The following is a 26770-nucleotide window of genomic DNA, read 5'->3' on the forward strand; positions in this document are numbered from 1 at the left end:
ACCTCACTTTGAAATGATCTAACCAGACAAGCAACCATTTCAGCAACACCCACATCAATGATCTGTGATAGTTCCCCACAGTCCTATCCATCTTTTCAGCCCCCATGCATCTCTCTTTTAGTGAAGCTATCGGCAAAGTCTTCATGTACTGCGAGTTCTTTCATTACCGCATCTGTTTCATGCATCACTTGCTCACTGTTGGGGGAATTCTTTCAGATTGTTCAGAAAAACACTTCTCACTTTGAGGTACTTTGGAACAAAGGGTCATTAAGTATTTTTAAAAGTAACATCAATTCAGTATGATATCTTAATCTTCTAAAACAGCTAAAATTGTTTTGCAGCTTGCTCGAGTCTGGGTATGTTGGAATGTAATAATACCCAGTGTATTCCAAGGAGCTACCAATGTGATGGTCACAGTGATTGTGAAGACATGAGTGATGAACTACAGTGTTCCTACTTTCATGGTTTGTAATAACTTGGTACAGTTAACCGATAATGTTGAAATTTCCACAGTATGATTATTCAATAAACTGGAACTTAATCCCAATGATTTAAATGATTCTGCTATAGTATGTATTTGACACTAAGACTAATTATAAGAACATGATCTGTGCAGAAGAGACTAAAGTGATTATAGGCAAAACATTTTACTTGACTTTCAAAGATTTAATTTGCTCCATTGGGATTCTGATTATTAGATTTGTGTAATGTTCTTCAGCATGTCTGCAATGTAGATTATTCCATGGTTAAATGAAACAAGTAATGCTCGTCCTTTTAAACATTCCTGCTAGTTAAGCAAAACAGAGCAAAATATTGGAGGAAATTAATATTTTTAAGGATTGTCACCAAAAAAAGTTGATATTGAACATCTAAAGGAAAGACGGTTAATGCTGGAGACAACCAGCAGGTCAAGCAGCATCCATGAGAATAAAGAAACAAAGTAATGGTTTGGGACAAGGACTATTTCATCAGAATCAGAAAAATGAGAAAATAGGAATGTTAACCAATAGGGAGGGGAGGTATGGAAGAGATATCTGTGAGAAGATATGCATCAGAGTTTTCAAGAATATAGGATTAGGTAGGATCCAACAACCAACACACTTACGGGTGTGCTGTGGGCAGTTCGAACGTGTGGCGATAATTGTGAGCTACTCCAAGCACATAGTTAGATGTGTTGGTTGTTAACATAATGACACATTTCACCATTTGCTACTGGGTACGTGATAAATAAATCTGAAGCTGAATCAGCATGAATTTACAAAAGGAAAATTGTGATGCCAACATTCTTCTGAAGATGTGACCTTAACCAGTGTATAAGCTGTATTAGAATTTTGAGTAAATTTTGGATAAGATTTTACACAAGGTTAGAACACCCAGAGTTGAGTGTCATGTAATGACAGATTGAAAATTGGATATTAGCCAAAGCAAAGAGTGGGAACAATCTCAAGCTGACTGTGATACAGGGATTGATGTTTGGACCAAAGCTTTTCACAACCAATATCAACAATTTGACTGAGGAACCAAATATAATATTTTCGAGTTTATTGGTGACAGAAAACTAACTGGAAATGTGCAAAGTGATGTTGAAATGACGGCTTCAGGATGAGTCCTAGGCTGATTACTATTTCATGATTCTAATGTAACAATTGCGTTGAATAAGTTAGAGGCAGAACAAAAAATAAAGAAGCAAATTGAAACAGAAAGGTACAGCCACAGTTCTGGTGAGAAAAAAAATGCATGATTAACTGAAATGGTTAAATTCTCTGAGACGCTGAGACCTGACTGTCTCCCTGTCCATAGATGCTGTTTGACGTGCTCATCTTTTTGTGGATTTTATCTTTTAGCTTAGTTTGTAAGCACTGTGTACCTGGTTGATTTAGTATATTATGTTATTAACCTGCTAATTATCTCCTTTTGTTTTATATAGTGTAAATGTTTGGTTGTAGTGTAAGAATTTGGTGTGGACATTTGCATGCATTAAAATTGTGAGTTAGAGATGGGCGATTTTAATTCTTTTGCACCTGTTGTCAGAGTTGAATATTCTGAATATTCACCTGACGTTTTATAAAAACATTCCTTGTGCAGACAGTTACTTCTTCATGTTATCTTGTGCAATATTCTTCAGTCACCTAATTTGTCATTTCTGTCGTTTGCACAATTTGTTCTTTTTTTTTGCGAGTTGGAGGTTTGATGTTTTTGAAGGGGTGCCATGGTTTGCCTCATCTCATGGCTGTCCGTGGGAAGATGCATCTCAGGGCTGTACATGCTTTGATAATGAACTTATTTTAAATCTTGAATTCTGTATTGAACCACAATTTCTCATAGTTGTAGATCTTGCATAGTTATTGAAGGTCCACCAGGAAGTATATTGTTCCTTATCTTGTGCCTGAGAGTCCTGCTATATATGGTGAGCATTTTAAAACATAAGTATCCTAACTGAAAACCCAATTAAATTAAACAATTAAATGTTCTTTCCTCTTTCAGGTAAATGCGAACCTATAACTTTTGAGTCTTGTATGAATCTGTCATACAATACCACCATCTATCCGAACCTTCTAGGCCACATGGAAGAGAAGAGAGCATCCAATGTCTGGATGAATCACAGGTTTTCATCCCTCATTTGGACTGCTTGTTACAAGTACAGCATATTCTTTGTATGTACTGTCTTTTTTCCAAAATGTGACCCTGAGACAAATCAACCTGTGCCACCTTGCAGGTACTTCAACTGTGATAACTGTGATTATTTATATTAATTGGAAGCTATGATTTTTTTAATGGAATAAAATATCCAGCATCAAACTGGTTAGCAGTGTGAAAATTGTATCCTTCTTGCTTTAATAGATTTCACCTTATTTTATTTCCTTACATCACCATCCAAAACTGCTCACACAGTCATTAATAGTCTGTGCAATATGGGACATGCATATTTATGGAGGGACACTAGTATCTTTTTTTTGTATTTCAAATTGTAATTCATGCATAAAAATTCACGTGTATAGCACAGAATGTTTTCAACATTTTCATCAGGTCTCAGTTCAAAGTGAGCACATCATTAATTATTATTTACATTCAACCTTTGAACAAATGATTCACGTGTAATTAACATGGATTACAGTTAATTATATCTAGTAGGTGGGAAAGCGCTAAATTGTGACCCTTCTCCACCACAGAGCTTTTGCAGTGACCGCATCCAACCTCAGTACAATGTGTTGTCCTGGATCGTAAAGGTGTGGCTTGGTTATGATCAATACCTGGCTCTAGAATACAAATTGACTTCAGACAAATCAGAGAGCATCTTTCATAGTATTGACAGTTTTCTCGCAGCAGTTGATAGGTGTCTCAGTGACTGTCCTGGGAATAGTACCATATAGCAGAGATGTATCTACCTCAGAGATGTTATGTACTATTCTGGATGAACCTTATCAAAAAACTCAGGGTCATAGGTTCAGGTTGAAAGGTAAAACATTAAAGGGGAACCTAAAGAGAAACTTCTTCACTCATAGGATGATGGAATTGTGGAAGGAGCTATCAGCGGAAGTGATGGATTCAGATTCAATTTCAAAATTTAAGGAAAGTTTGGAGAAGTACATAGATAGAAGGGGTATGGAGGGCTAAGGTCCAAGGTGTGCTTTGATGGGACAAGGCAGACTAACTGTTTGGCATGAACTAGGTGGGCTAAAGGCTTATTTCTGTGCTGTAGTGCTCCACGACTCTAAATACGTCTGATTTCTTCTCAGACCTTCCCAGAGGAAATGCATTCTAGATGCTGATAAGCTAATTTCCAGATCATGGCAGTCTTGTGCTTCTGAAAGGTCTTGAATTTACAGTGACAACCATCTGTACACTGAAAGTTCGGCGAATGCAATCATTTCTATGGAGTGCAGCGGCTGCAATTTTCAAAAATTAATTTGAGTCCATTCAACTTCTTTTCATTGTTTTCAGTGTTAGTTTTTATATTAGCTAAATAATTTATAATAATTTTTCAGTGTCTGTAATAGCAGTTGCTTGACGAACCAGATATCCCCTTTTTCTTTAAAACTGTATCCAATCGAATTTTTAGGAGCCACCGTAGCTGAAAAATAACAGGGATGGTGTTAGGGTTAATTTTGTACCTTCTTGAGGATTCTTAGGGGACTCACTCTTATTTAATGTTTACTCACTCAGCTATCCTCTTTTGAAGCATTCAGATTAAAATATGCTCTTTTTATTTTATTTTGCTATTGAGATCCTTGTGTGAAGAATCCAAAGATCACTGTGAATTATTTCTGAGAGCTTTTGGAGATTATTGGCCAACCATCCTGGACTGCAGCCAATTCCCTATGGAAAATTCTGACAACCATTCCTGCCTGCTGCCTGATGAGAGTGTAGAAGGTTAGTTTTGATCCTGTAATCTTTCTAGATGCACACAACGTTGAAGTTTAACTATAGTTCCTTTGATGCTAGTCTCAAATGGCATGTGTACCCTCCTGAAGTCAATCCTTCCTGAGATGAACTTCCTTGGGTAACAGCACACCTCAGAACCTCTCCCGGTTGGGCACTTCTTTCTCTGTTTCAATAATGATGGGTAATTTTTCATCTTTTGTGTGTCTGTCTCTGCTTCTTGTGGAACCAGTTTTATTTCATACTGAATGAAAGTCACTTGGATTATTTGACTGGCTCAGTGAAGTGCTCCACCAGGTTACTGCCCAACTAATGAAAATAAAATTTGGATCTTCTTTTAATGTTGAAGTCAAAATTTCCACTAGTGATGACAAATGGCTTTCCATGCTGGTGAGTATGAAGTGTTGCATTTTGGGAGGACAACCCTTGGTAGGAGTTATGGTATATGGCAAATCATAGTGCTCTGGAGAGTGCTATCAAAGAAAAGGACCTAGGAGAGGGTCAGTAACTTTAAATTCCTTGGTGTTATCCTTTTGAAGGACCCAGCAAGTAAGAGTAATTATGAAGAAAGTGCAGCAGCACCTCTACCTCCTTAGGAGTTTGCAAGGAGTTAGCATACCTTCTAAAAGTTTGATAAGCTTCTATAGATGTGAGGTGGAGAGTATTTTGATTGGCTGCATCACAGCCTGATATGGAAACACCAATGCCCTTGAACAGAAAATCCTACAAAAAGTAGTAAATAAAAACTAGTCCATAACAGGTAAAACCTTCTCCTCATGGAGCACATCTACACAGTGCATCGTCACAGTAAGGCAACACCTATTAACAGGGACCACCACCACCCAGGTCATGCTCTCTTCTCACTGCTGGTATCAAGAAAAAGGTACAGGAGCCTCAGGACTCACACCACCAGGTTCAGGAACAGTTATTACCTCTCAACCACCAGGCTCTTGGACCAAAAGGAATAACTTCACTCAACTTCACCTGCCCCATCACTGAAATGTTCTTGCCACCTATCGATTCACTTTCAAGGACTCTTCATCTCATATTCTCGGTATTTATTGCATATTTACTTATTATTACTATTTTTAAATATTGTATTTGCATTGTTTGTTATCTTTTTCACGTTACTTATTGTTCTGTCCTGTTGGGTGCGGTCTTGAATTGATTCTATTGTATTTCTTGGATATTCTGTAAGAAAATGAATCACACAAGTTCAAAGAACTTTTTGTACTTTGAAATGATGTGCAGGCCTCATAGAGGGGAAGATCTGAAGCCAGGAGGGTGTTGAAACACTTAAACCTGGAGGTGACGAAAGCATGGATTATGCTTTCCACAACAAATGGGCTGATCCAGAGGTGCAGGCGAGGGTTGTTATTACAGATGGAAGAAGGTGACTATTCAGCAGCCTCTTAAAGATTGTAAAAATAAATTTCTTCCGATGGGTTAGTTGTCAGAAATGCTTGAAATAACTTCCAGAAATCTGCCTGGTTACTTTCTGCAACAAGTTGTCATATTTATGTTTGAAGGGCTCTGAATTAAAAACTATGCCAGTGGTTTTTATGCTGTTGTAGTTTTGATGCAATTTACCCATCAGGAGATGCTTCATACAATGAATTGATTCTGAGATTCTGTAAATGAAATTATTTAGTGAGCTCGCGCCTTGCAGCTTCAAACAAATCGGAGAATGAATTGAGTCAATAATGTTACCTACCATATAAAAAATGAAATATATATGTTTGTCTTTTCCATTATAAGCTTATTGTGCTCTTAACTTTCAGAGATTAACTAATTTTCAACTTCTTACTGCTACGGGTGGAAGTTCCCATTTGCTTCAAAAAGGCAACAATTATTCCAGTGCCTAAGAATAATGTGAGTTGCCTTAATGACTATCTACAGTGATGAGATGCTTTGAGAGGTTGGTCATGACTAGACTGAACTCCTGCCTCAGTAAGGACCTGGACCCATTGCAATTTGCCTATCGCCACAATAAGTCAATGGCAGATGCAATCTCAATGGCTCTTCACACGGCCTTAGACTACCTGGACAACACAAGCACCTTATGTCAGGATGCTGTTCATCAACTACAGTTCAGGATTTAATACCACCATTCCCACAATTCTGATTGAAAAGTTGCAGAACCTGGGCCTCTGTACCTCCATCTGCAATTGGATCCACAACTTCCTAACCAGAAAATCACAATCTGTGTGGATTGGTGATAACATCTCCTCCTCGCTGATAATCAACACTGGTGCACCTCAGGGCTGTGAGCTTAGGCCACTGCTCTACTCTGTCTGTACTGTGTCACTAGGCATAGCTCAAATACCATCTATAAATTTGCTGACGATACAATCATTGTTGGTAGAATCTCAGATGGTGACGAGAGGGCGTACAGGAGTGAAATATGCCAACTAGTGGAATGGTGTTGCAACAACAACCTGGCAATCAATGTCAGTAAGACTTCAGGAAGTGTAAAATGAAGGAATACATACCAATCCTCATAGAGGGATCAGAAGTGGAGAGAGTGAGCAGCTTCAAGTTCCTGGGTGTCAAGATCTCTGAGGATCTAACCTGGTCCCAAGATACTGATGGTAGTTATAAAGAAAGTAAGACAGTGACTATACTTCATTAGAAGTTTGAAGAGATTTGGTATGTCAACAGATACACTCAAAAACTTCTATAGATGTACCATGGACAGCATTCTGACAGGCTGCATCACTGTCTGGTATGGGCTGGGTACTACACAAGACTGAAAGAAGCTGCAGAGGGTTGCAAATTCAGTCAGTTCCATCTTGGGTACTGGCCTACAAAGTATCCAGGACGACTTCACAGAATAGTGTCTCAGAAAGGCAGCGTCCATTATTAAGGACCTCCAGCACCCAGGGCATGCCCTTTTCTCACTGTTACCATCAGGTAGGAGGTACAGAAGCCTGAAGGCACACACTCAGCGATTCAGGAACAGCTTCTTCCCCTCTGCCATCCGATTCCTAAATGGACATTGAACACTACATCACTTTTTAAATATATATTATTTCTGTTTTTTGCACGATTATAAATCTATTCAATATATGCATATTGTAATTGATTGATTTATTTGTTTTTTTCTTCTATATTATGTATTGCATTGAACTGCTACTGCTAAGTTAACAAATTTCACAATAAATCTGATTCTGGTTCTGATTCTGCAACTGTGATGGGTAATCTGCCAGCCTGGGCTTCAAGACATTCAGACATTTCAAGTTTAAGTATTGTCACCTGATGCAATGACAGTTCTGTTCTGTTCTGTTGACAGAGTGTTCCCCAAGTGATTTCAAGTGCAAATCAGGGAGATGTATCTCAGCATCAATGGAGTGTGATGGGCATCCAGACTGTGATGATTCCAGTGATGAAAAACAATGTGGTAGGTGTTATTTAAATCCTCTCGGTGAAGGGCTTCTGCTGCACTTTTTAGCAGACTACAAACGTTTGTAGTTATTGAAAAACTGGATACAATATATTTTGTATAAAATGTATATAGTGTACGGATTCCACTCGTCCTCTTCAGAGAACTAAGTCCTGTTCAAACCAGTTTTTAGCCAAGGTGGGGTTCATTTAACCTCCCAACTGTAATGTCTTTGGACAGAGGGAGGAATCCAGAACCCCTGGAGAAAACCCACACATTCCATAGGGAGGATGTACAGTCTCCTTACAGATGGTTTCTGAATTGAACTTTGAACTTTGACACGCCGCGCTGTAATAGTGTTGTGAGAATGGCTACGCTACTGTGACACCCTTGGGAAAGTTTAAGCAGCGAAAGTTTTGCTTGCGGTCAGGAACTTGTCCCTAATTTGGAACAGTGTCAGGATGTCTGACATGGAAAAAAAGGAAAATGCTACAGCTGCTACTAATGTTTGCCGTTGAGGTAGACTAGAATAGTCTTCACTTTGTGTCATAGCCAATCTAGGAATGCTTCATTATGTCAAAGAATGCGAGAAATACCCATAAGGCCATGAGATATGGGAGCAGAATTAGGCCACTCTGCCCATCGAGTCTGCTCCACCTTTCCATCATGGCTGATTTGTTTTCCCTCTCAGCCCCAGTCTCCTGCTTTCTCCCCGTATCCCTAACAGGAGCACCAGACAACTGCACTGCCCAGATGGGCTTAAACCTAAATTATAAATCTATTCTCTGTAATTGTTTGAAAGACTTTGTCAAATTTATAACAAATGGAAATGTTTCTGCAGAAGAACATTTCAGATAGTTGATTTGTGTTGTATTAGAGCACTAAGCTGACAACTCGTCAGGCTGTTTTTGAGATGTAAGCACCAGAACAATCAACAAACAAGTAGCTCCTGGTAACAATCAGTATACAAAGTTGTCTGCTTTCAACCTCAGGCAGTATATTAGGGCTGTGACGCACAAAGCAGTCAGTTTTAGAAACAAGTTGAATTGATTAGACTCCACGGTTTTGCACTGTTATGCAGCATATTCCAGCACCAATCACAATTCCATTTATAACAAGCAAACACACAAACAATGGCAGATAGGTAACCCTCTGGTGTCTTGGACCGTCTCACAGAGCTGGATCAGCTTGTATTCAATGTATATACGTTGTGCAACCTATTTAAAATCACATGACACTTCTGTAGTGGCGGAAAGCTGAATGAAATCTGCTTTGAGTGAGAGTTTGAGGGGTGATGAAGGGGGAGGGGGTGGATTGGTGGTCCCTCAGCCATATAACTGGTTGAAACTGATTCAGTAAGTTACTCAGGCACTGATTGTTCCATTCAGTTTGTAAACTGCATTCCAGTCAAGCTGGAAACACGTCCAGCAGTGGCTTGCAGGAATCCAGCAAATTGGTAACGATTACGCAAGTGATTCTTTGTGGAGAAAGCATCTCCCGGCACCTCTTCCAGATTTGCCCTTGTACAGGTTCTTGTATTCTCTGCATTACCTTAGAAATCTTGGTTAAAGCACCTTGTGCCTCCCTAAGGTGTTTAGTCCTAATATTTTAGCGTCTTGATAATTAAAATGATCGAGAACCAGAAGTAAAGCCCTTACTCTGGACTTGACTAAAGCCTAAATATCTAATATATTCATCTAAAGACCTTTCCAGATCTAATATATTGATTTCTAGTCCAGGCTGGAGTTGGTGCTGCCCGCCCAGTGCTGGCTCGTCAGAAGACACACTCTGTTGTGTTGGACTGCAGATTTCAGTGTCACTCAATTGTCTCAGGGCCTCAAGCCTCGGGGTTCCCTGTTTGCAGCTGCAGGGAGACTGGGGCACCAGGGCCCTGGGGCACAGAGTCCAGGCTGGGGTCAGTGTTGCCCCATAGTGTTCGCTCGGCAGAAGACATACTCTGTTGTGGTCAACTCTAGATTGATGGGGATGGTTTGAACTCTTTTATGGCATGATTGTGATACCATTTGTGCATGCTATCTTGTACACGCTGTGTGTGACCTTTGTACTGTTTTTTGCACCTTGACCCCAGAGTAATGCTGTTCCAATTGGCTGCACTCGTAAGTATTCTTGTATGCTTGAATACCAATTAAACTCGAAGTGAATTGAATTTCTCTGGACCTGTGACCTGTCTGAAGCCTGACCATGAGGAGACTGAAGCTGGCACAATATTTAGGAATCACAGAAACATAATCAGGCACAGAAACAGGCCCTTTGGCCGAACCTGCCCATGCCGATCGAGTTGCCCATCTACATCAATCCCACTTGCCTGCATTTGGCCCCTGACCCTCTCAAACTTTCCTATCCACGTAAGTGTTTAGATGTCTTTCAAATGTTATTTTTATACTTGCCTCAAACACTATATCTCTGGCAGCTTGTTCCATATATGGACCACACTCTGTGCTGTGTATTTAATATTTCAATATTTGAGTAATCTTGTAATAACCTTGTGGAGATTTTGCTTTCCGGAGTGAACAGGTGACAGTTAAAATGGTAGGTTACGGCACAAGCTGTCAAACAATTTACCCATTGTAAGTATCAGAAGTATGTTTGTAGCTGATACCTCATCCACCCACTATCGGCATATTGGTTTGGGGATTCCATTTAATGCTTGAGGATCCTGGTACGAGGCAGCTGATGCCACAAGCATGTTGACTTCTCAAATTGTTTGGTGGAATGAAATACACTCCATTATATAATATAAAATACATATTGTGATACTTCATATGTACAGAGATATGACAGGTTATTATTTTTCTCTGTTTTTATTGTGTAGTCTGACTACAGGCTCATTAAGTCCACATTATACCTTTTGGTGACGTACATGCTCGTGACTTGAAATCCCCATGATTTTACTAATATCTGACTGGTTCCAGCCTTTTAGCTGGATGATAGGGTTCAGTTAGGGTTCATGCATCTCGAAATATCATTTTTATTAGGTTTTGCTTTCAAAGTCATTAATGTAATAGTGAATTTTCAAAATTTATGGCTACTTTCACAACTGAACCAATGCAAACAGAAAATACTTCGAGACTATTTTAAATCTAGGGTAGAATACCATTTGTGCTGACTTTGAGTTTTCACAGACGTCTGTTTTGTAGAAAACCTATAGCCTGATGGGCTTCGAGCCATCTGATAGCTCTTATGCCAGGTCACAAAGACTGATCTCACAATACTACAGTTACAGACAACAGGTCTTAACGTGCATTCAAAAAAGAAAAGTTAATGATTACTCACTGATGTTAACCTGACAATCATTATAAATTAACAGGTTTACTTGCTACTTCTATCCATTGAATATCAGACTTCACAGAAAATTAATCCACTTCTTGGGACTGCTTGACTTTTCCTTTGTTCCCAGGTTGCAGTGAGAGAGACCTGTGGGAATGTCCCACTGAGAAGATCTGTAAAGAGCACATTGTCATATTTATGTTTGAAGGGGCTCTATGCCAGTGGTTTTTATGCTGTTGTAACTTTGATGCAATTTAGCCATTGGGAGATGCATCATACAATGAATTGTTTCTGAGATTCTGTAGATGTAATTATTAAGTGAGCTCGCACCTTGCAGCTTCAAACAAATCCAGGAATGAATTGAGTCAATAATGTTACCTACCAAGTAAAAAATGTAATATACATATTTGTCCTTTCCATTATAAGCTTATTGTGCTCTTAACTTTCAGTGATTAATTAGTGCAACTGTGATGGGTAATCTACCAGCCTGGGCTTCAAGACATTCAGGCATTTCAAGTTTAAGTATTGTCACCTGATGCAATGACAGTTTAATGTTCTGTTGACAGAGTGTTCCCCAAGTGATTTCAAGTGCAAATCAGGGAGATGTATCTCAGCATCAATGGAGTGTGATGGGCATCCAGACTGTGATGATTCCAGTGATGAAAAACAATGTGGTAGGTGTTATTTAAATCCTCTCGGTGAAGGGCTTCTGCTGCACTTTTTAGCAGACTACAAACATAGTTATTGAAAAATTGGATACAATATATTTTCTGTGTATGTATTTAGGGTATGGATTCTGCTTGTTCTCTACATTTATTTAGTGAGATACAGCAGGCAAGAGGCCCCAAACCGTGCAAACAAGCAACCCCTGATTTAATCCCAGCCCAATCATGGGACACTTTAGAATGACACCAACTAACATACTAACTTGAAGTTCTCTGGACAGTGGGAGGACACCAGATCCCCTGGAGTAACCCACACAGTCCGTAGGGAGGACATACAAACTCCTTACAAATGGTTTCCGAATTGAACTTCGATCTCCGACACACCGAGCTGTAGTAGCATCGTGCTAACCGCTACACTGCCATGACACCCCCGTGAAAGTTTTGCTTGCGGTCAGGAACTTGTCCCTAATTTGGAACAGTGTCAGGATGTCTGACATGGAAAAAGGAAAATGCTACAGCTGCTCCTAATGTTTGCTGTTGAGGTAGACTAGAATAGTCTTCACTTTGTGTTATAGCCAATCTAGGAATGCTTGATTATGTCAAAGAATGCGAGAAATACCCATAATGCCATGAAATATAGGAGCAGAATTAGGCCACTCTGCCCATCGAGTCTGCTCATGGCTGATTTGTGTTCCCTCTGTTACGTACCCTGTAACTGGGTTGCCAAACCAGCAGAAATGGAACGCTCGTTGGAGTCTGGATTACTAGGAACTAATAAAGTTTTATTAAAGAAATAAGTAATACAGTACACTAATCGTATGGACATAAATGTAACAGCTTAGCAATGATAATACACACATATACACAGAACTAGGGTAATAGGAATCAATCAAGCTCTATCACAGTCTAGGGGTAAAATGATCAGTCTTAGTGAAGCAGAGTTCAGTTCAGTTTAGTGCAGTTCGCAGTAATCGCTCTTGTCGTACCGTTGGAGAGAGAGAGAGAGAGAGCGAGAGATGCAATTTGGTTTCAAGCAGACCTTTTGGATGTCTTCGCAGTTGGTTTCGGGCAGACCCTTTTATGTCTTCTATCCTGCTGTGGTCACTGACTGTGACCCCTCCGTTCCGGATACAATTGTTCTTCAGCAGTGAACCTGGCACCCAGGCAAGGTGGACACACAACCCAGGTTCCCACCGATCGTACCTTTACACCCTGTGAGCCTCTGGTCGGTTCCCGCAAACCGCATCTCCAAACTCCCACCACTTGTGGGGGTACACTGCTCTTTCCAGGGTCTTGTGGTCTCGTGGTGTGCCTCATGCCTTAGCAAATCTGCTCCTTTTATCCCCCTGCTGGGGTATCACCTGTCCATCAAACTTCAAACAGTTCAGGTTCAAAGCAACTGGTCTGTCAATAGCTGAATTGTGTTTCTTTTCAGTTAATCCCTCTCTCCTCCCTTATTAGCATTTTGAATGTTTCTCCATTGTCTTTCTTATCTCTCTCATTAGCGTCATCAGCCCGGTACCTCTGCTGGGCGTCACACATGACACCTCTCAGCCCCAATCTCCTGCCTTCTCCCCGTATCCCTAACAGGAGCACCAGCCAACTGCACTGCCCAGATGAGCTTAAACCTAAAATATAAATCTATTCTCTATAATTGTTTGAAAGACTTTGTCAAATTTATAACAAATGGAAATGTTCCTGCAGAAAAACATTTCAGATAGTTGATTTGTGTTGTATTAGAGCACTAAGCTGACAACTCGTCAGGCTGTTTTTGAGATGTAAGCACCAGAACAATCAACAAACAAGTAGCTCCTGGTAACAATCAGTATACAAAGTTGTCTGCTTTCAACCGCAGGCAGTATATTAGGGCTGTGACGCACAAAGCAGTCAGTTTTAGAAACAAGTTGAATTGATTAGACTCCACGGTTTTGCACTGTTATGCAGCATATTCCAGCACCAATCACAATTCCATTTATAACAAGCAAACACACAAACAATGGCAGATAGGTAACCCTCTGGTGTCTTGGACCGTCTCACAGAGCTGGATCAGCTTGTATTCAATGTATATACGTTGTGCAACCTATTTAAAATCACATGACACTTCTGTAGTGGCGGAAAGGTGAATGAAATCTGCTTTGAGTGAGAGATTGAGGGGTGATGAAGGGGGAGGGGGTGGATTGGTGGTCCCTCAGCCATATAACTGGTTGAAACTGATTCAGTAAGTTACTCAGGCACTGATTGTTCTATTCAGTTTATAAACTGCATTCCAGTCAAGCTGGAAACACGTCCAGCAGTGGTTTGCAGGAATCCAGCAAATTGGTAACAATTACGCAAGTGATTCTTGTGGGAAAAGCATCTCCCGGCACCTCTTTCAGATTTGCCCTTGTACAGGCCCAGGTATATTTTCTATATTATAGTAGAGATCGTGGTCACCTCTCTAAAGTGTTTTAGTCCTAATATTTTAGTGTATTGATAATTAAAATGACTGAGAGCCAGAAGTAAAGCCCTTACTCTGGACTTGACTGGAGCCCAAATATCTCATATCTCTAAAGACCTTACTCTAGACCTGTGACCTGTCTGAAAACTGAACATGAAGAGACTGAAGCTGGACACAATGGTATAGAATCATAGAAACATAATCAGGCTCAGAAACGGGCCCTTTGGACCCAAGAATGAACAGTCAATGTTTCGGGCTGAGACCCTGTTTACTCTTGTCTATAGATGAGTTCTCCAGCTTTTTGTGTGTATTGCTTGGATTTCCAGCATCTGCAGATTTTCTCTTGTCTGCCTTTGGCCTAACTTGCCCATGCTGATCAAGTTGCCCATCTACGTCAATCCCACTTGCCTGCATTTGGCCCCTGACCCTCTCAAACTTTCCTATCCATGTACGTGTTTAAATGTCTTTCAAATGTTATTTTTATACTTGCCTCAAACACTGTCTCTGGCAGCTTGTTCCATATATGGACCACCCTCTGTATTTAATATTTCAATAATATTTTATAATAATATTGGTTGATTAAACTTTCCTGTTTGTTTAAATAATTCATGATGGGTTATATGTAAAAATATGTTAATTACACATGTCATCACAGCACCATGTGATACGTGCACACCTCACTTAGAGTAAAAATTGAAGATACACCCACATTTCAGACTCGTTTTTTTTGACTGATGGGTTTAGGTAAACTGTCAGGTCAGGGCAGAAAGATTGATCTCAGAATTATATGGCCACAGACAACAAACCTTAATATACATTTTTAAATGATAAGTTAATGTTTACTCTCTGATGTTAACCTGGAAGTCACTATAAATTAACAGATTTGTTTGCTACTTCTGTCCATTGAATATCAGACTTCACAGAAAATTAATTCACTTCTCCTTGGGACTGCTTTACTTTTCCTTTGTTCTCAGGTTGTAGTGAGAGAAACCTGTGGGAATGTCCCACTGAGAAGATCTGTATCGAGCATGCAATGAGATGTGATGGTTTCCAGGACTGCGCTGACAGAGCAGATGAAAAGAATTGCTGTAATTCGTCACTGTCTTTATGTATTTTTTCTTCTATCGATAAATTGATTAGTTTTGCTCTAGAGCATGTCATCTTTAAAAAGTCTGGAGGTAATTCACTCCAAGTTGATTAACTTAAATTTTTACTACAATGCTGCATACCAGTATCTTACATTTTGCTTCCTTTCTATCAATGCCATGGCATATTAATCTGGGTTCTTCACAAACATAAGTGGAATCTGGGAAATCCATGTCACATTCTGGGGAAATAAAGTCAGAGGGCTTCATTTTATAAATGTGGGTGCAATCTTTTTGGACTGAATCACTGCTAAGTTTGAAAACATCAGTTTTCAGACATGTAGAAATGTGACTAAACCCCCTTCCAGGAGCAAATAGATTTTCATAATTCGTTAAACAGTGTGCAGCATCTGCTCTTCTCCAGTACGTGCCTTGTTATTTCAAATTTGCCTATAATATAGTCAATATAAACTTTAAATCTTAAAGAAAGAGGAGTGGGATTAGACTCTTTGTTTTCTTGAGTCTCTCTGCCATTCAATAAGATAATGGCTGTTGCACATTTCCTCAAATACTCTTTACTACTCACTCCCCATAGCCCTTGAACCCTTTATTGATTAAAAATTTATGGGACTAGGACATCCAAAGATTCACAGACCTTTGTGAGAAGATTTTTTTTCTCATATTCATCTGAAATTAACCCTCTGAACATAGATTGTCCCATTAGGGGAACTTGCAGTCCTTTCAGCAGTTACCTTGTCCAACTCTTTAATGGACCTAGCCTCTTCAACCTTTCCTCATGAGAGAACGATTCCATGGCCAGAATCATCCTGGTGAAAAAGAGATGTGCAGTAACATGCAGAAATCTGGCACAGAAAAGAAATTTCTGAAGAAATTCACTGAGTTGAGCAAGACCTAGGAGATGAAAGGAATTGTAAACATTTCAGTTTGAGACCCTGCATCAAGATTGGTACAAGGTCTTGACCAAAATGTCAACAGTTCCTTTTTCTTAATAAATGCTGCTCTAACTGCTGAGTTCCTCTAGCGGTTTGTTATTTTTCATCCAAACTTATCTTTGAACTTCCTCCAATAAAAATATATCATTCCTTAAATAAAGGGATCAACATTATTTATAGCATTCTAGATTTGGCCTCAGAAGTGTATTGTACAGTTACAATGTAGATCAACTGCTTGGAAATATAAAAAAACTTGATTTGCCTTCCCAATTAGCATCTGCACTTGATAACGAGGTAAGTGTTGCATGCACAAGGACTACCACCTGCCCCACATTCTTAGGTGTTGTAGCTTTCTGCAGTCTTTCTGCTTTTAAATAATAATCAGCTTGTTTATTCTTTCTTTTAGATTGAACAGTTTCAAATATTGTTATCTAAACCTATCAATAGTCCCAATTACCTCCCTCATTTACCTTCCCACCTATATTAACATCACATGAAAATTTGGCTACACTACAAACCACCTCTTCCTCTTAAGTTGTTTGCATAGTAAATAACTGCATTTGTAGCGTTGATTCCTGTAGTGCCCTATTGATTTGTGACTTGTTCATTTCCATGTCTTGTGGCGCATCGGCTGGCTTTTTTTTTTGCCGTCTCCTTTGCATTTATCTGTTTTACTGAGGCCGATGGAAAGTGTGCAAGGAGCCGGCCAGATTCGAACCCAGAGTCTGGTGCTGATGACACAACACTATCGACTGGCTGCGCTTTGTGGGTTGCTAAAATGAAAATGATCCCCTCATCCCGACTCACTGCTTCCTACTAGTTAGTGATCCACATAACATAAACCCCCCATGCCTTGAGGACTTCTCTGTTGAAATCCTTTTACACGTCTTATCTTTTGTGTGGCACCTTGTCAAATGCCTTTTGAAAATTCAAATGTAGTCCATCTACTAGTTCTCCTCTGTTTGATCTGACTTCTCCTCGTCAAAGAACTCAAATAAATTTGTCAGCCATAATTTCCCCTTCATGAACCAGTGCTAATACTACATACTTGATTAGAATGGGATTTTCCTAATCTTCTCTGTTTACCTCTTAAATAATAGATTCTAATGTTTTTTTAAATCAATTCAGGCAACCTGTATTACAGTAGTTTGGGTAATTTGCCTGTGTGGAATTCACAAATCACTGCCAAAAGATTTGAGATATGTAATAAAAATCTGCCCTCACAGAACTTGAGTTTTTTTTTCAGATTACGTTTTCTGATATAGGTGATGCAGTTTGACACCCTGCGCCTCTTCCATAAATCAAGTGGCTGCCCGTAGTGGAAGTCAGATTAATCAGCCAATAGTTACTTGCTTTTTGCCTCTTTCTCATTTTGAATAAAAGTATCATATTAGTAGCTTTCCAATTCCACAGTACCTCTTAAAAGTCCAAGGTTTTTGAAAGATTACAACCAGTGTATAACTGTCATTCGGTTCTGTGATCATAATAGCCCGTTACCCTTTTCATTTGTCCAATTGATATTTTTTCTCTTAGTCTAAAATGATTTTCTTGTAATGTGCTTTTGAAGGTTTTGTGGGGCCATAACATTAGACTGGACATTGTACAATGTTCATAACACTGAATGTTGACATAGTTACTGCCAATTCTTTTTCCAGCTTCCTGTGCAGATGATGAGATGGTCTGCAATAATTATGCCTGTGTGTCCCGTCACCTTTGGTGTGATGGGAGAATGGATTGTCGTGATGGCTCCGATGAATGGAACTGTGGTGAGTTTTGCACTGTAACCTCTGGCTGATTGAGACTGCAACTTTCACTCAAAAGAAGTCTGATCCATTTTTCAAAGGAATTAATTCTCTTTGGATTTCCAGCATCTGCAGGTTTTCTCAGGTTTCCAACCCATTCTTAATGATCTAAATTCCAAATAATTATTGAACTTTGGGTTAAATTGCTAAGGGTTCAGTTCCTTGATTCATTTGTGCTAATATTTGTTAACCTAGTGTTAGCAAATAGTAGCACCAATTACTGAAGTTTCATAGTTAAGATGTCCTGGGGAGAAAAATATTGTTAGCAGTTCCACTTCTGATCAGTAGATCAAAGACATTCTTGTAACCACTCTGGTCAACAAGTATTGCTTGCTGCAGTGAAGTTGGTATTCTGTGCAAACAATATATAACATTTGTCTGAAGAGCAATCTTATAGCTAGGAATTTATCCAATTAATAGGTTTTAATTATTCTCAATATATTGGTATTGGTTTATTACTATCACTTGTACCAAGGCACATTGAAAAGCTTATCCTGCATATTGTTGATATAGAACATACAGTTGAATATTGAATGTTACATCACAGTGCAGCTTATTTGGTCCATGATGTCGTGCCAACTTTTTAACATACTCCAAGAATGCTTCCTTCCTGCATAACCTTCCATTTTTCTTTCATCCATGTGCTAATGTTAGAGTCCCTTATGTATCTGGCTCTGCCATCACTTCTGACATTGTTCCATACACACAGCACACTCTCTGTTAAAAAAAAAGTCCTTTAACATCCTCCCTATACTTCCAATCATCTTAAAATTAAGTCCTCATGTATCAGCTATTTCCACCCTGGGAAAAAGGTGTTGGCTGTCCAATCTGTCAATGCTTCATATTATCTGATGAACGTCTATCAAATCGCCTCCCATACTCCTTTGCTGCAAAGAGAAAAGCTGTAACTCGCTCAACCTTTCCTTATAAGATAGTTAGGCAGCATCCTGGTAAATCTCCTCTGCATCCTCTCTTTAACTACCACATCTTTCTTATAACAAGCTATCCAAAACTGAACATATTTCAAGTGTGGTTTAACCAGAGTTCAAACTTCAAAGTCAATTTATTAGCAAAGTACATAAATGTCACTATATACCTCTTTGAGAGTCATTTTTTTGTAAATACAAAGGAATACAATAGAATCAATGAAACACCACACACAACAAGACAGGTAAATAACCAATGTGCAAAAGACAATAAACTGTGCAAATACAACAATAATAATAATAATAAATAAACAATAAATATCAAGAACATGAGATGAAATTCCTTGAAACTGAATTCATAGGTTGTGGGAAGAGTGCAGTGAGTGAAGTTATCTCCTCTGGTTCAAGAGCTTAATGGTTGAGGGCTAATAGCTTTCCAGAACTTGGTGGATGTGGGCCCTGAGGCTCCAGAACCTCTTTCCTGATGGCAGCGGTGAGAAGAGAGCATGGCCTACCTGGTGGGGGTCCTCTGATGGATGCTGCTTTCCTGGGACAGCGCTCCTTGTAGATGTGCTCAATGTTGGGGAGGGCTTTACCCATGATGGACTGGGCCATAGCCACTACTTTTTGTAGGCTTTTCCACGAATGGACATTGGTGTTTCCATACCAGGCCATGATGCAGCCAGTCAGTGTACTCTGCACTGTACATCTATGGACTTTTGTCAAAGTTTTAGATAACATGCCAAATCTTTGTAAACTTCTAATAAAGTAGAGGCACTGACGTGCTCTTTTTTTTTTTGTAATGACAAACGTGCTGGACCCAGGACAGATCCTCTGAAAAGACAACTCCAAGGAATTTAAAGTTGCTGACTTTCTCTGCCTCTGATGCCCTGATGAGGACTGGCTTATGGACCTCCTCTGTTGTCAATAATCAGCTCCTTGGATTTAATGACATTGGGACAGAGGTTGGTGCTGTAGCACCATTCGGCCAGATTTTCAGTCTCCCTCTTCTACACTGATTCCTCATTACCTTTGGTTCGGCCAATGACAATGGCAATATCAGCAGATTTAAATAGGGTATTTCAGCTGTCTTTAGCCTCACAGTCATAAGTATAAAGTGAGTAGAGTAAGGTCTAAACATACAGGTTTGTGGTGTGCCTGTGCTGATGGAGATTGTGGAGGAGATGTTGTTGCCAATCCAAACTGACTGGAATCTGCAAGAGAGAAAATCAAGGATCCAGTTGTACAAGGTGAGGCCAAGGTCTTGGAGCTTTTTGATTAGTTTTGAGGGGCTGATAGTACTAAATGCTGAGCTGCAGTCAATTAAGAGCATCCTGATGTATGCATTTTCACCGTCCAGATGTTCCAGGGTTGAGTGAAGAGCCAATGAAATGGCATCTGCTGTGGACCTGTTGTGCCAGTAGGCAAATTAGAAGAGATCCAAGTTGCTTCTCAGGCAGGAGTTGACATGTTTCATCACCAACTTTTCAAAGCACTTCATCACTGAGGACGTAAGTGCTTCTGGACAATAGTCACTGAGGCAGATTACCACATTCTCCTTGGGCATCAGTATAATTGAAGCCTGCTTGAAGCAGGTGGGTACCTCAGACTGTCAAAGCAAGAGGTTAACGTTCTCACTGAACACTCCAGCCAGTTGATCAGCTCAGGTCTTCAGTACTTGACCAGGTAGCCCGTCTGACTTTCCATGGGCTCACCCTTCTGAAGGATGCTCTCACATCAGCTTCAGAGACTGAAACCACAGGGTCTTTGGTGGCTGTGGGAATTTGTGAAGGTCCCTCCATTTTCTGTTTGTCGAAGCGAGCAGGTGGCATTAAGCTAATCTGGGAGCTAATCCTTGTTGTGATATCATCCTTTGCTTTTACTTTATATGAGGTGGTAGCATTCAAGCCCTTCCAGAGCTGTCTAGATCCTTCTGTAATTCCAGTTTGGTTGTGATTGTCACTACACATGTGAGATGGCTTTCTGCCATTTATGCCTGGATCTCTTGTGCTTTACTTGGATGACAGACTTGAACTTCATTGATCTGGCCCTCAGCAGATTTCAGATCTCTTGGTTCATCAAAGGCTTCTGGTTTGGAAAGAAACTAAATGATTTTATGGAGACACACTTAAATATGACTGGCTTTATAAAGTCCGTGACAAATGTGATGTATTTGTTCAGATCCTCTGATGAGTCCTTAAACGGCCCAGTTCACTGACTTGAAGGAATCCCGTAGCCACTCCATTGCCTCCGTGACCACCTCTTCATTATCCTTACTTCTGGAGCCTTGCTCTTTAGACTCTGCCTTTATGCAGATGGGATGGGGACAACTAAATGATCAGATTTCTCAAAATACAGTCTAGGGATGGGATGTTAGGCATTTCCTATGGCAGTATAGCAGTGGTTGAGTGTGTTGTGTCCCCTGGTGCTGCAGGGGATGCATTGATGATTATCGGGCAGAGAGTTCTTCAAGCAAGCTTGACTGATGTCCCCGGCAATGATTTGAAAGGTGTCAGGATTTTTTGTTTGCTATTCTTGACACTCAATACCTCAAGTGTTTGTTTAATATTGACCTTTGGTAGTTCGTAAACTGTGGTCAGGTTTATGGAGAAGAACCCTCAGTAAGTAGAACGGAAGGCATTTAATTACTAGATGTTCCGGAATGGGGGAACATGAGTGCAACAAGACAGCCATGCCTGAACATCACAAATAATTTATCGTATAAACACAGACCCCGACCTTTTTCCTTCTTTGAATCAGCAGCCCACTTCATCCAGCAGATCGAGAATTCATTGAGTCTGATCTCTGAATACGGCGTGTCTGAGGTGAGCCATGTCTTTGTAAAGCAGAGAATGTCACTATTCTTCATTTCCCTCCGATTCAGCAATTTTGCCTTGGGCTCCTCAATCTTGTTCCTCAGAGATTGAACATTTGCCAATGTGATACTTAGAGGAAGCTTTATACCCTGCCATTTTAGTCCTCCTTCCTCTCTTCCAGCCAGGGTGATGTACCTTAATCCACTTAAAGCTGCTGCTCCTGAGAGCTGAGTCTGCTGAGTCCTTCAGGACATATCACTAGTTCACTAAGTTGGTTTAAAACTACGTTACTTAAAGGGAAAATACGGGTTGCAGATTGCAGCAATGGGAGTTCTGAAGAGGTATATCTAGAAGTTTTGTGAGCAGGCCGCAAAACATCGCCATGTGTCATCAGCACCATCTTGATCTCTGTTTTATAGAGTTGTAACATTACCTCGTGGCTCCAGGACTCGATGCACCTGACTAATGAAGGCCAATATACCATATGTGTTCTTAACCACTCTATCGACTTGCACTACAACTTTGATTGACTTATTGACATTAAACCCAAGGTCACTCTATTCCTCCACACTGCTAAGAATCCTATAATTGTCCCGTTGTCTACAACAACGTTCTACACTATCCACAACACCATTAACCTTTCTGTTGTCTGCTGCTCATACAGATCAGATCATTGTGCACAGAGCAAGGTATGCCAATAACAATGCAGCATAAAGTGTAACAGCTACAGTGCAGATAAACAATAAGTAGCAAGATCACAAACACGAGAAAATCTGTGGATGCTGGAATTCCAAAGCAACAGACACAAAATGCTGGAGGAACTCAGCAGGCCAGGCAGCATCTATAGACCCTTCATCAGGACTGGAATGAAAGGGGAGGAGTGAGGGTAAGAAGGTGGGGGGGGGGAGGAGGAGGTACAATGTGGCAGGTTATAGCTGAAACCTGGAGAGGGGGAGGGGTGAAGTAAAAAGCTTGGAAGTTCATTGATGAAAGAGATAAAGGGCTGGAGAAGGGGGAATCAGATTGGAGAAGACAGACGACTGGGGAAGAAAGGGAAAGGGGAGAGCACCAGAGGAAGGTGATGAGCAGGTAAGTAGATAAGGTGAGAGAGGGAAATAGGAATGGGGTTTGGTGAAGGGGGGGTGGGGGCAGTTACCAGAAGTTTGAGAAATCAATATTCATGCCATCACGTTGGAGTCTACCCAGATGGAATATAAGGTGTTGCTCCTTCAACCTGAGTGTGGCCTCATCCTGGCAGAGGAGGCCATGGACTGACATGTCAGAATGGGAATGGGAAATAGAATTAAAATGGGTGGCCACCGGGAAATGTAGCTTTTCATGGCAGATGGAGTGAAAGTGTTTGATGAAGCAGTCTTCCAACCTACATTGGATCTCACCAATATACAGGAGGTCACAGCAGGAGCACCGGATACAGACTCACAGGGAAGTGTTGCCTCAACTGGAAGGACTGTTTGGGGCCCTGAATAGTTGTGAGAGAGGAGGTTATAGGGGAAGATATGACACTTGTTCTGTTTACAAGAATAAGTGCCCGGAGGGATATCAGAGGGGAGGGACAAGTGGATAAGGGAGTTCTGTAAGGAGCAATCCCCATGGAAAGCAGAAAGTTAGGGAGTAAGGAAAGATGTGCTCGGTAGTGGGATGGCGGAACTTACAAAAAGTCATGTGGAGGCTGGTGGGGTGGTAGGTGAGGACAAGAGGAACCCTATCCCTGGTGTGGTGATGGGTGTTTGGGTCGAGGGCAGAAATGGAAAAGATGTGGGTGAGGGCAATGTTGATGGTGGAGGGAGGGAGGCAACTTTCTCTGAAGAAAGGACACCTCAGTTGCTCTGGATTGAAAAGCCTCATCCTGAGGTCAGATGCAGTGGAGACGGAGGAACTGAGAAAAGGGAATTGCATTTTTACAAGTGACAGGGTAGGAAGAGGTATGGTCCAGATAGCTGTGAGAGTTCGTGGGTTTATAAAATTTATCAGTAGATAGATTTCCAGAGTGGAGACAGAGAGGTCAAGAAAGAGGAGAAAGGTGTCAGAAATGGGCCAAGTAAGTTTGAGGGCAGGATGGAATGACGAGCTCAGCATGGGTGCAAGAAACCGCACCAATGCAGTCATCATTGCAGTGTAGGAAGAGTTGGGGAGCGATGCCGGCTTAGACTTGGAACATGAATTGTTCCACATAGCTGACAAAAAGGCAGACATAGCTGGGACCCATAGCTACTCCGTGAGTTTGAAGGAAGTGGGAGGAGCCAAAGGAGAAATTGCTGATGATAAGGATCAGTTCCAGCAGACAGAAGAGAGTGGTGGTGAAGGGGAACTGGTTGGGTCTGTTGTCCAGAAAGAAGTGGAGAGCTTTAAGGCCCTCCTGGTGCGAGATAGAAGTGTATAGGGACTGGATATCCCTAGTGAAAATGATGGGATCAGGGCCAGGGAACTTGAAGTCATTGAAGAGATTGAGAGCGTGTGTGAAGTGTCTCAGATGTCGATAGGAAGGGATTGAACCAAGGGGGATAAAACAGAGTCAAGGTATGCAGACACGAATTCTGTGGGGCAGGAGCAGTCTATCTGGACGGTTGGATTTGTGGATCTTGGGTAGGAGATAGAACTGGGAGGTGTGGGGTAAAAGAACTATGAATTTGTTGGCAGTGGATAGGGGATCTCCAGAGTTGATGAGGTCGATGATGGTGGCGGAGACAATGGTCTGATGCTCCTTAGTGGGGTCCTGTTCAAGGGGTAAATCTGAGAATTGCTGTCAGGCCTCAGCAAGGTAGAAGCCAGTCCGCCAAACTAATATAGCACCTCCCTTATCTGCCGGTTTGATGGTGAGGTTGGGATTAGTGTGGAGAGACTAAGTCAGGACTTTCGATGTCTCCTTGGCAGTTAGCAATAAAAAGATCCAGAGCAGTGTGTTCAAGAAGAGGAGGAGGGTTAAAGGTGGGAGAATGGGTCATCATTGCAGGTAGGCGAGTCCTTGCCAAAGAAGTAGGCACAGAGACGGAGGTGACAAAAAAAGAGCTTGGCGTCAGGCCGGGCGCAGATCTCAAAGGTGAAGACTTTACTGAGCACAGAACATTCTGCCTCAGCGAGGGGAAGTTTGGAAACAATTGTGAAGATCTGGCATGTAAGAGAGTTGGGATCGGTCGGGGGGTAGAAGAAGTGGGTGGTAATGTCTGAGGAGAGACGAAGGTGGGGTGGGAGGAAGGTGGATGGTCCGAGGACTCAAGAGCTGATGGTGGGGTCTGTGAGATAGGATTGCTGAGTGGTGGTGAGGGAAGGGAAGATCATAATGATATAGATTGTGAGGTCCAAGAGTCAAACATAACATGCAAGAGCGCAAACACGAGGAATGAAAGATGCTGGAATTTCAAGTGTTACGTACCCTGTAACTGGGTTGCCAAACCAGCAGAAATGGACCACTTAGTTGGAGTCTGGATTACTGGAACTAAGAAAGTTTTATTAAAGAAATAAGTAACACAGTACTCTAAACATAAGGATATAAATGCAACAGGTTAGTAATGATAAAACACACATGTACACAGAACTAGGATAATAGGATCAATCAAGCTCTATCACAGTCTAGGGGTAAAATGATCAGTCTCAAGTGAGACAGAGTTCAGTTCAGTGTAGTTCAGTTCGCAGTAATCGCTGTTGTGCCGTTCGGGGGGGGGAGAGAGAGAGAGAGAGAGAGAGCGAATGATGATATTCAAATCAGATTCAAACAGACCTTTGATATTCCTCGCAGTTAGCTTTTGGGCGAGCCCTTTGTAATGTCTTCTGAGGTCACCGACTGTGACCCCTCTGTTCCGGATATGATCGTTCTTCTGCGGTGAACCTGGCACCCAGGCAAGGGCGGACGCACACACCAGGTTCCCGCCGATTGTACCTTTTCACCCTGTGCGCCTATGGTCAGATCCGCGATCAGACCTCCAAAACTCCCACCAACTTGTGGGGAGGGGCACAAAGCACTTCCAGGGTCTTGTATCTCGTGGTGTCGTGGTGTGTCGCTTGTCTTAGCGAACCTGTTCCTTTTATCCCCCTGCTGGGGTATCGCCTGTCCATCAAACTTCAAACAGTTCAGGTTCAAAGCAACCGGTCTAAGCAATACTCGGAACTGTGTCTCTTTTCGTTAATCTCTCTCGTCTCTCTCTGATTTGCATTTTGAATATTTCCCCCATTTGTCTCTCTCTTATCTCTCTTATCGGCATCAATCTTCTGATAACTTGGTCTGTTGTCACACAAGCAACACACATAAAAATTGCTGGTGAACACAACAGGCCAGGCAGCATCTATAGGAAGAGATACAGTCGATGTTTCGGGCTGAGACCTTTCGTCAGGTCTCGGCCCGAAACGTCGACTGTACCTCTTCCTATAGATGCTACTTGGCCTGCTGTGTTCACCAGCAACTTTTATGTGTGTTGCATAACATACTAGAAAACTGTTTAATAGTCTTATAACAGTGGGTAGAAGTTGTCCTTGAGCCCGGTGGTATGTGCTTTCAGACTTTGTATCTTCTGCCTGATGGAAGAGAGAATGTCTGTGGTGGGATTTGATTTTGCTGGTTGCTTTACCGAGGCAGTGAGAAATGCAGACCGAGTCTATAGAGGGGAGGCTGGTTTTCATGAATTGCTGAGCAATGTCCATGACTCTCTTTAATTTCTTGTGGTCACATGTAGGGCAGTTGCCATACCAAACCATTATACATCCTAAAAGGATGCTTTCTGTAGGGTATTGATATAAATTGGTAAGGGGTTAGTGGGGATATCCCAAAGTAGAGGCATTGTGAGCTTCTAGGCTATGACATCTATGTGGTTGGACCAGGACAGCCTATTGGCCCTTTAATTTTATAATATATAAATATATAATATTTATCATCATCATCGTCATTATGTGCTGTGCCATTTGACGTAGGTGATCATGGTCTCATGACCGTGGTTGTTCTTGGCAAATGTTTCTACAGAAGTGGTTTGCTATTGCTGCCTTCTGGACAGTGTTTTTACATGACAGGTGACCCCAGCCATTATCAA

At 41.1% G+C, this 26770-nt stretch overlaps 1 protein-coding gene across 9 annotated transcripts in view; it reads left to right on the forward strand.

The window, feature by feature from the left end:
* Nucleotides 1–26770, forward strand: part of corin (corin, serine peptidase) — a 192973-nt gene that overhangs the window by 125873 nt on the left and 40330 nt on the right. For 8 of the 9 annotated variants that reach the window (XM_063043192.1, XM_063043193.1, XM_063043200.1 and 5 more), the window contains 7 exons: nucleotides 342–464; nucleotides 2485–2716; nucleotides 4226–4371; nucleotides 7673–7780; nucleotides 11617–11724; nucleotides 15127–15330; nucleotides 17846–17956. In XM_063043192.1, coding sequence (XP_062899262.1) covers nucleotides 342–464; nucleotides 2485–2716; nucleotides 4226–4371; nucleotides 7673–7780; nucleotides 11617–11724; nucleotides 15127–15330; nucleotides 17846–17956 — 1032 coding nt within the window. The remainder of the gene's footprint in view (nucleotides 1–341; nucleotides 465–2484; nucleotides 2717–4225; nucleotides 4372–7672; nucleotides 7781–11616; nucleotides 11725–15126; nucleotides 15331–17845; nucleotides 17957–26770) is intronic. The other variant, XM_063043195.1, reaches the window with a different exon arrangement.

The sequence above is a fragment of the Mobula hypostoma genome, chromosome 3 (genome assembly GCF_963921235.1).
Source record: "Mobula hypostoma chromosome 3, sMobHyp1.1, whole genome shotgun sequence".
NCBI classification, from domain to species: domain Eukaryota; kingdom Metazoa; phylum Chordata; class Chondrichthyes; order Myliobatiformes; family Myliobatidae; genus Mobula; species Mobula hypostoma.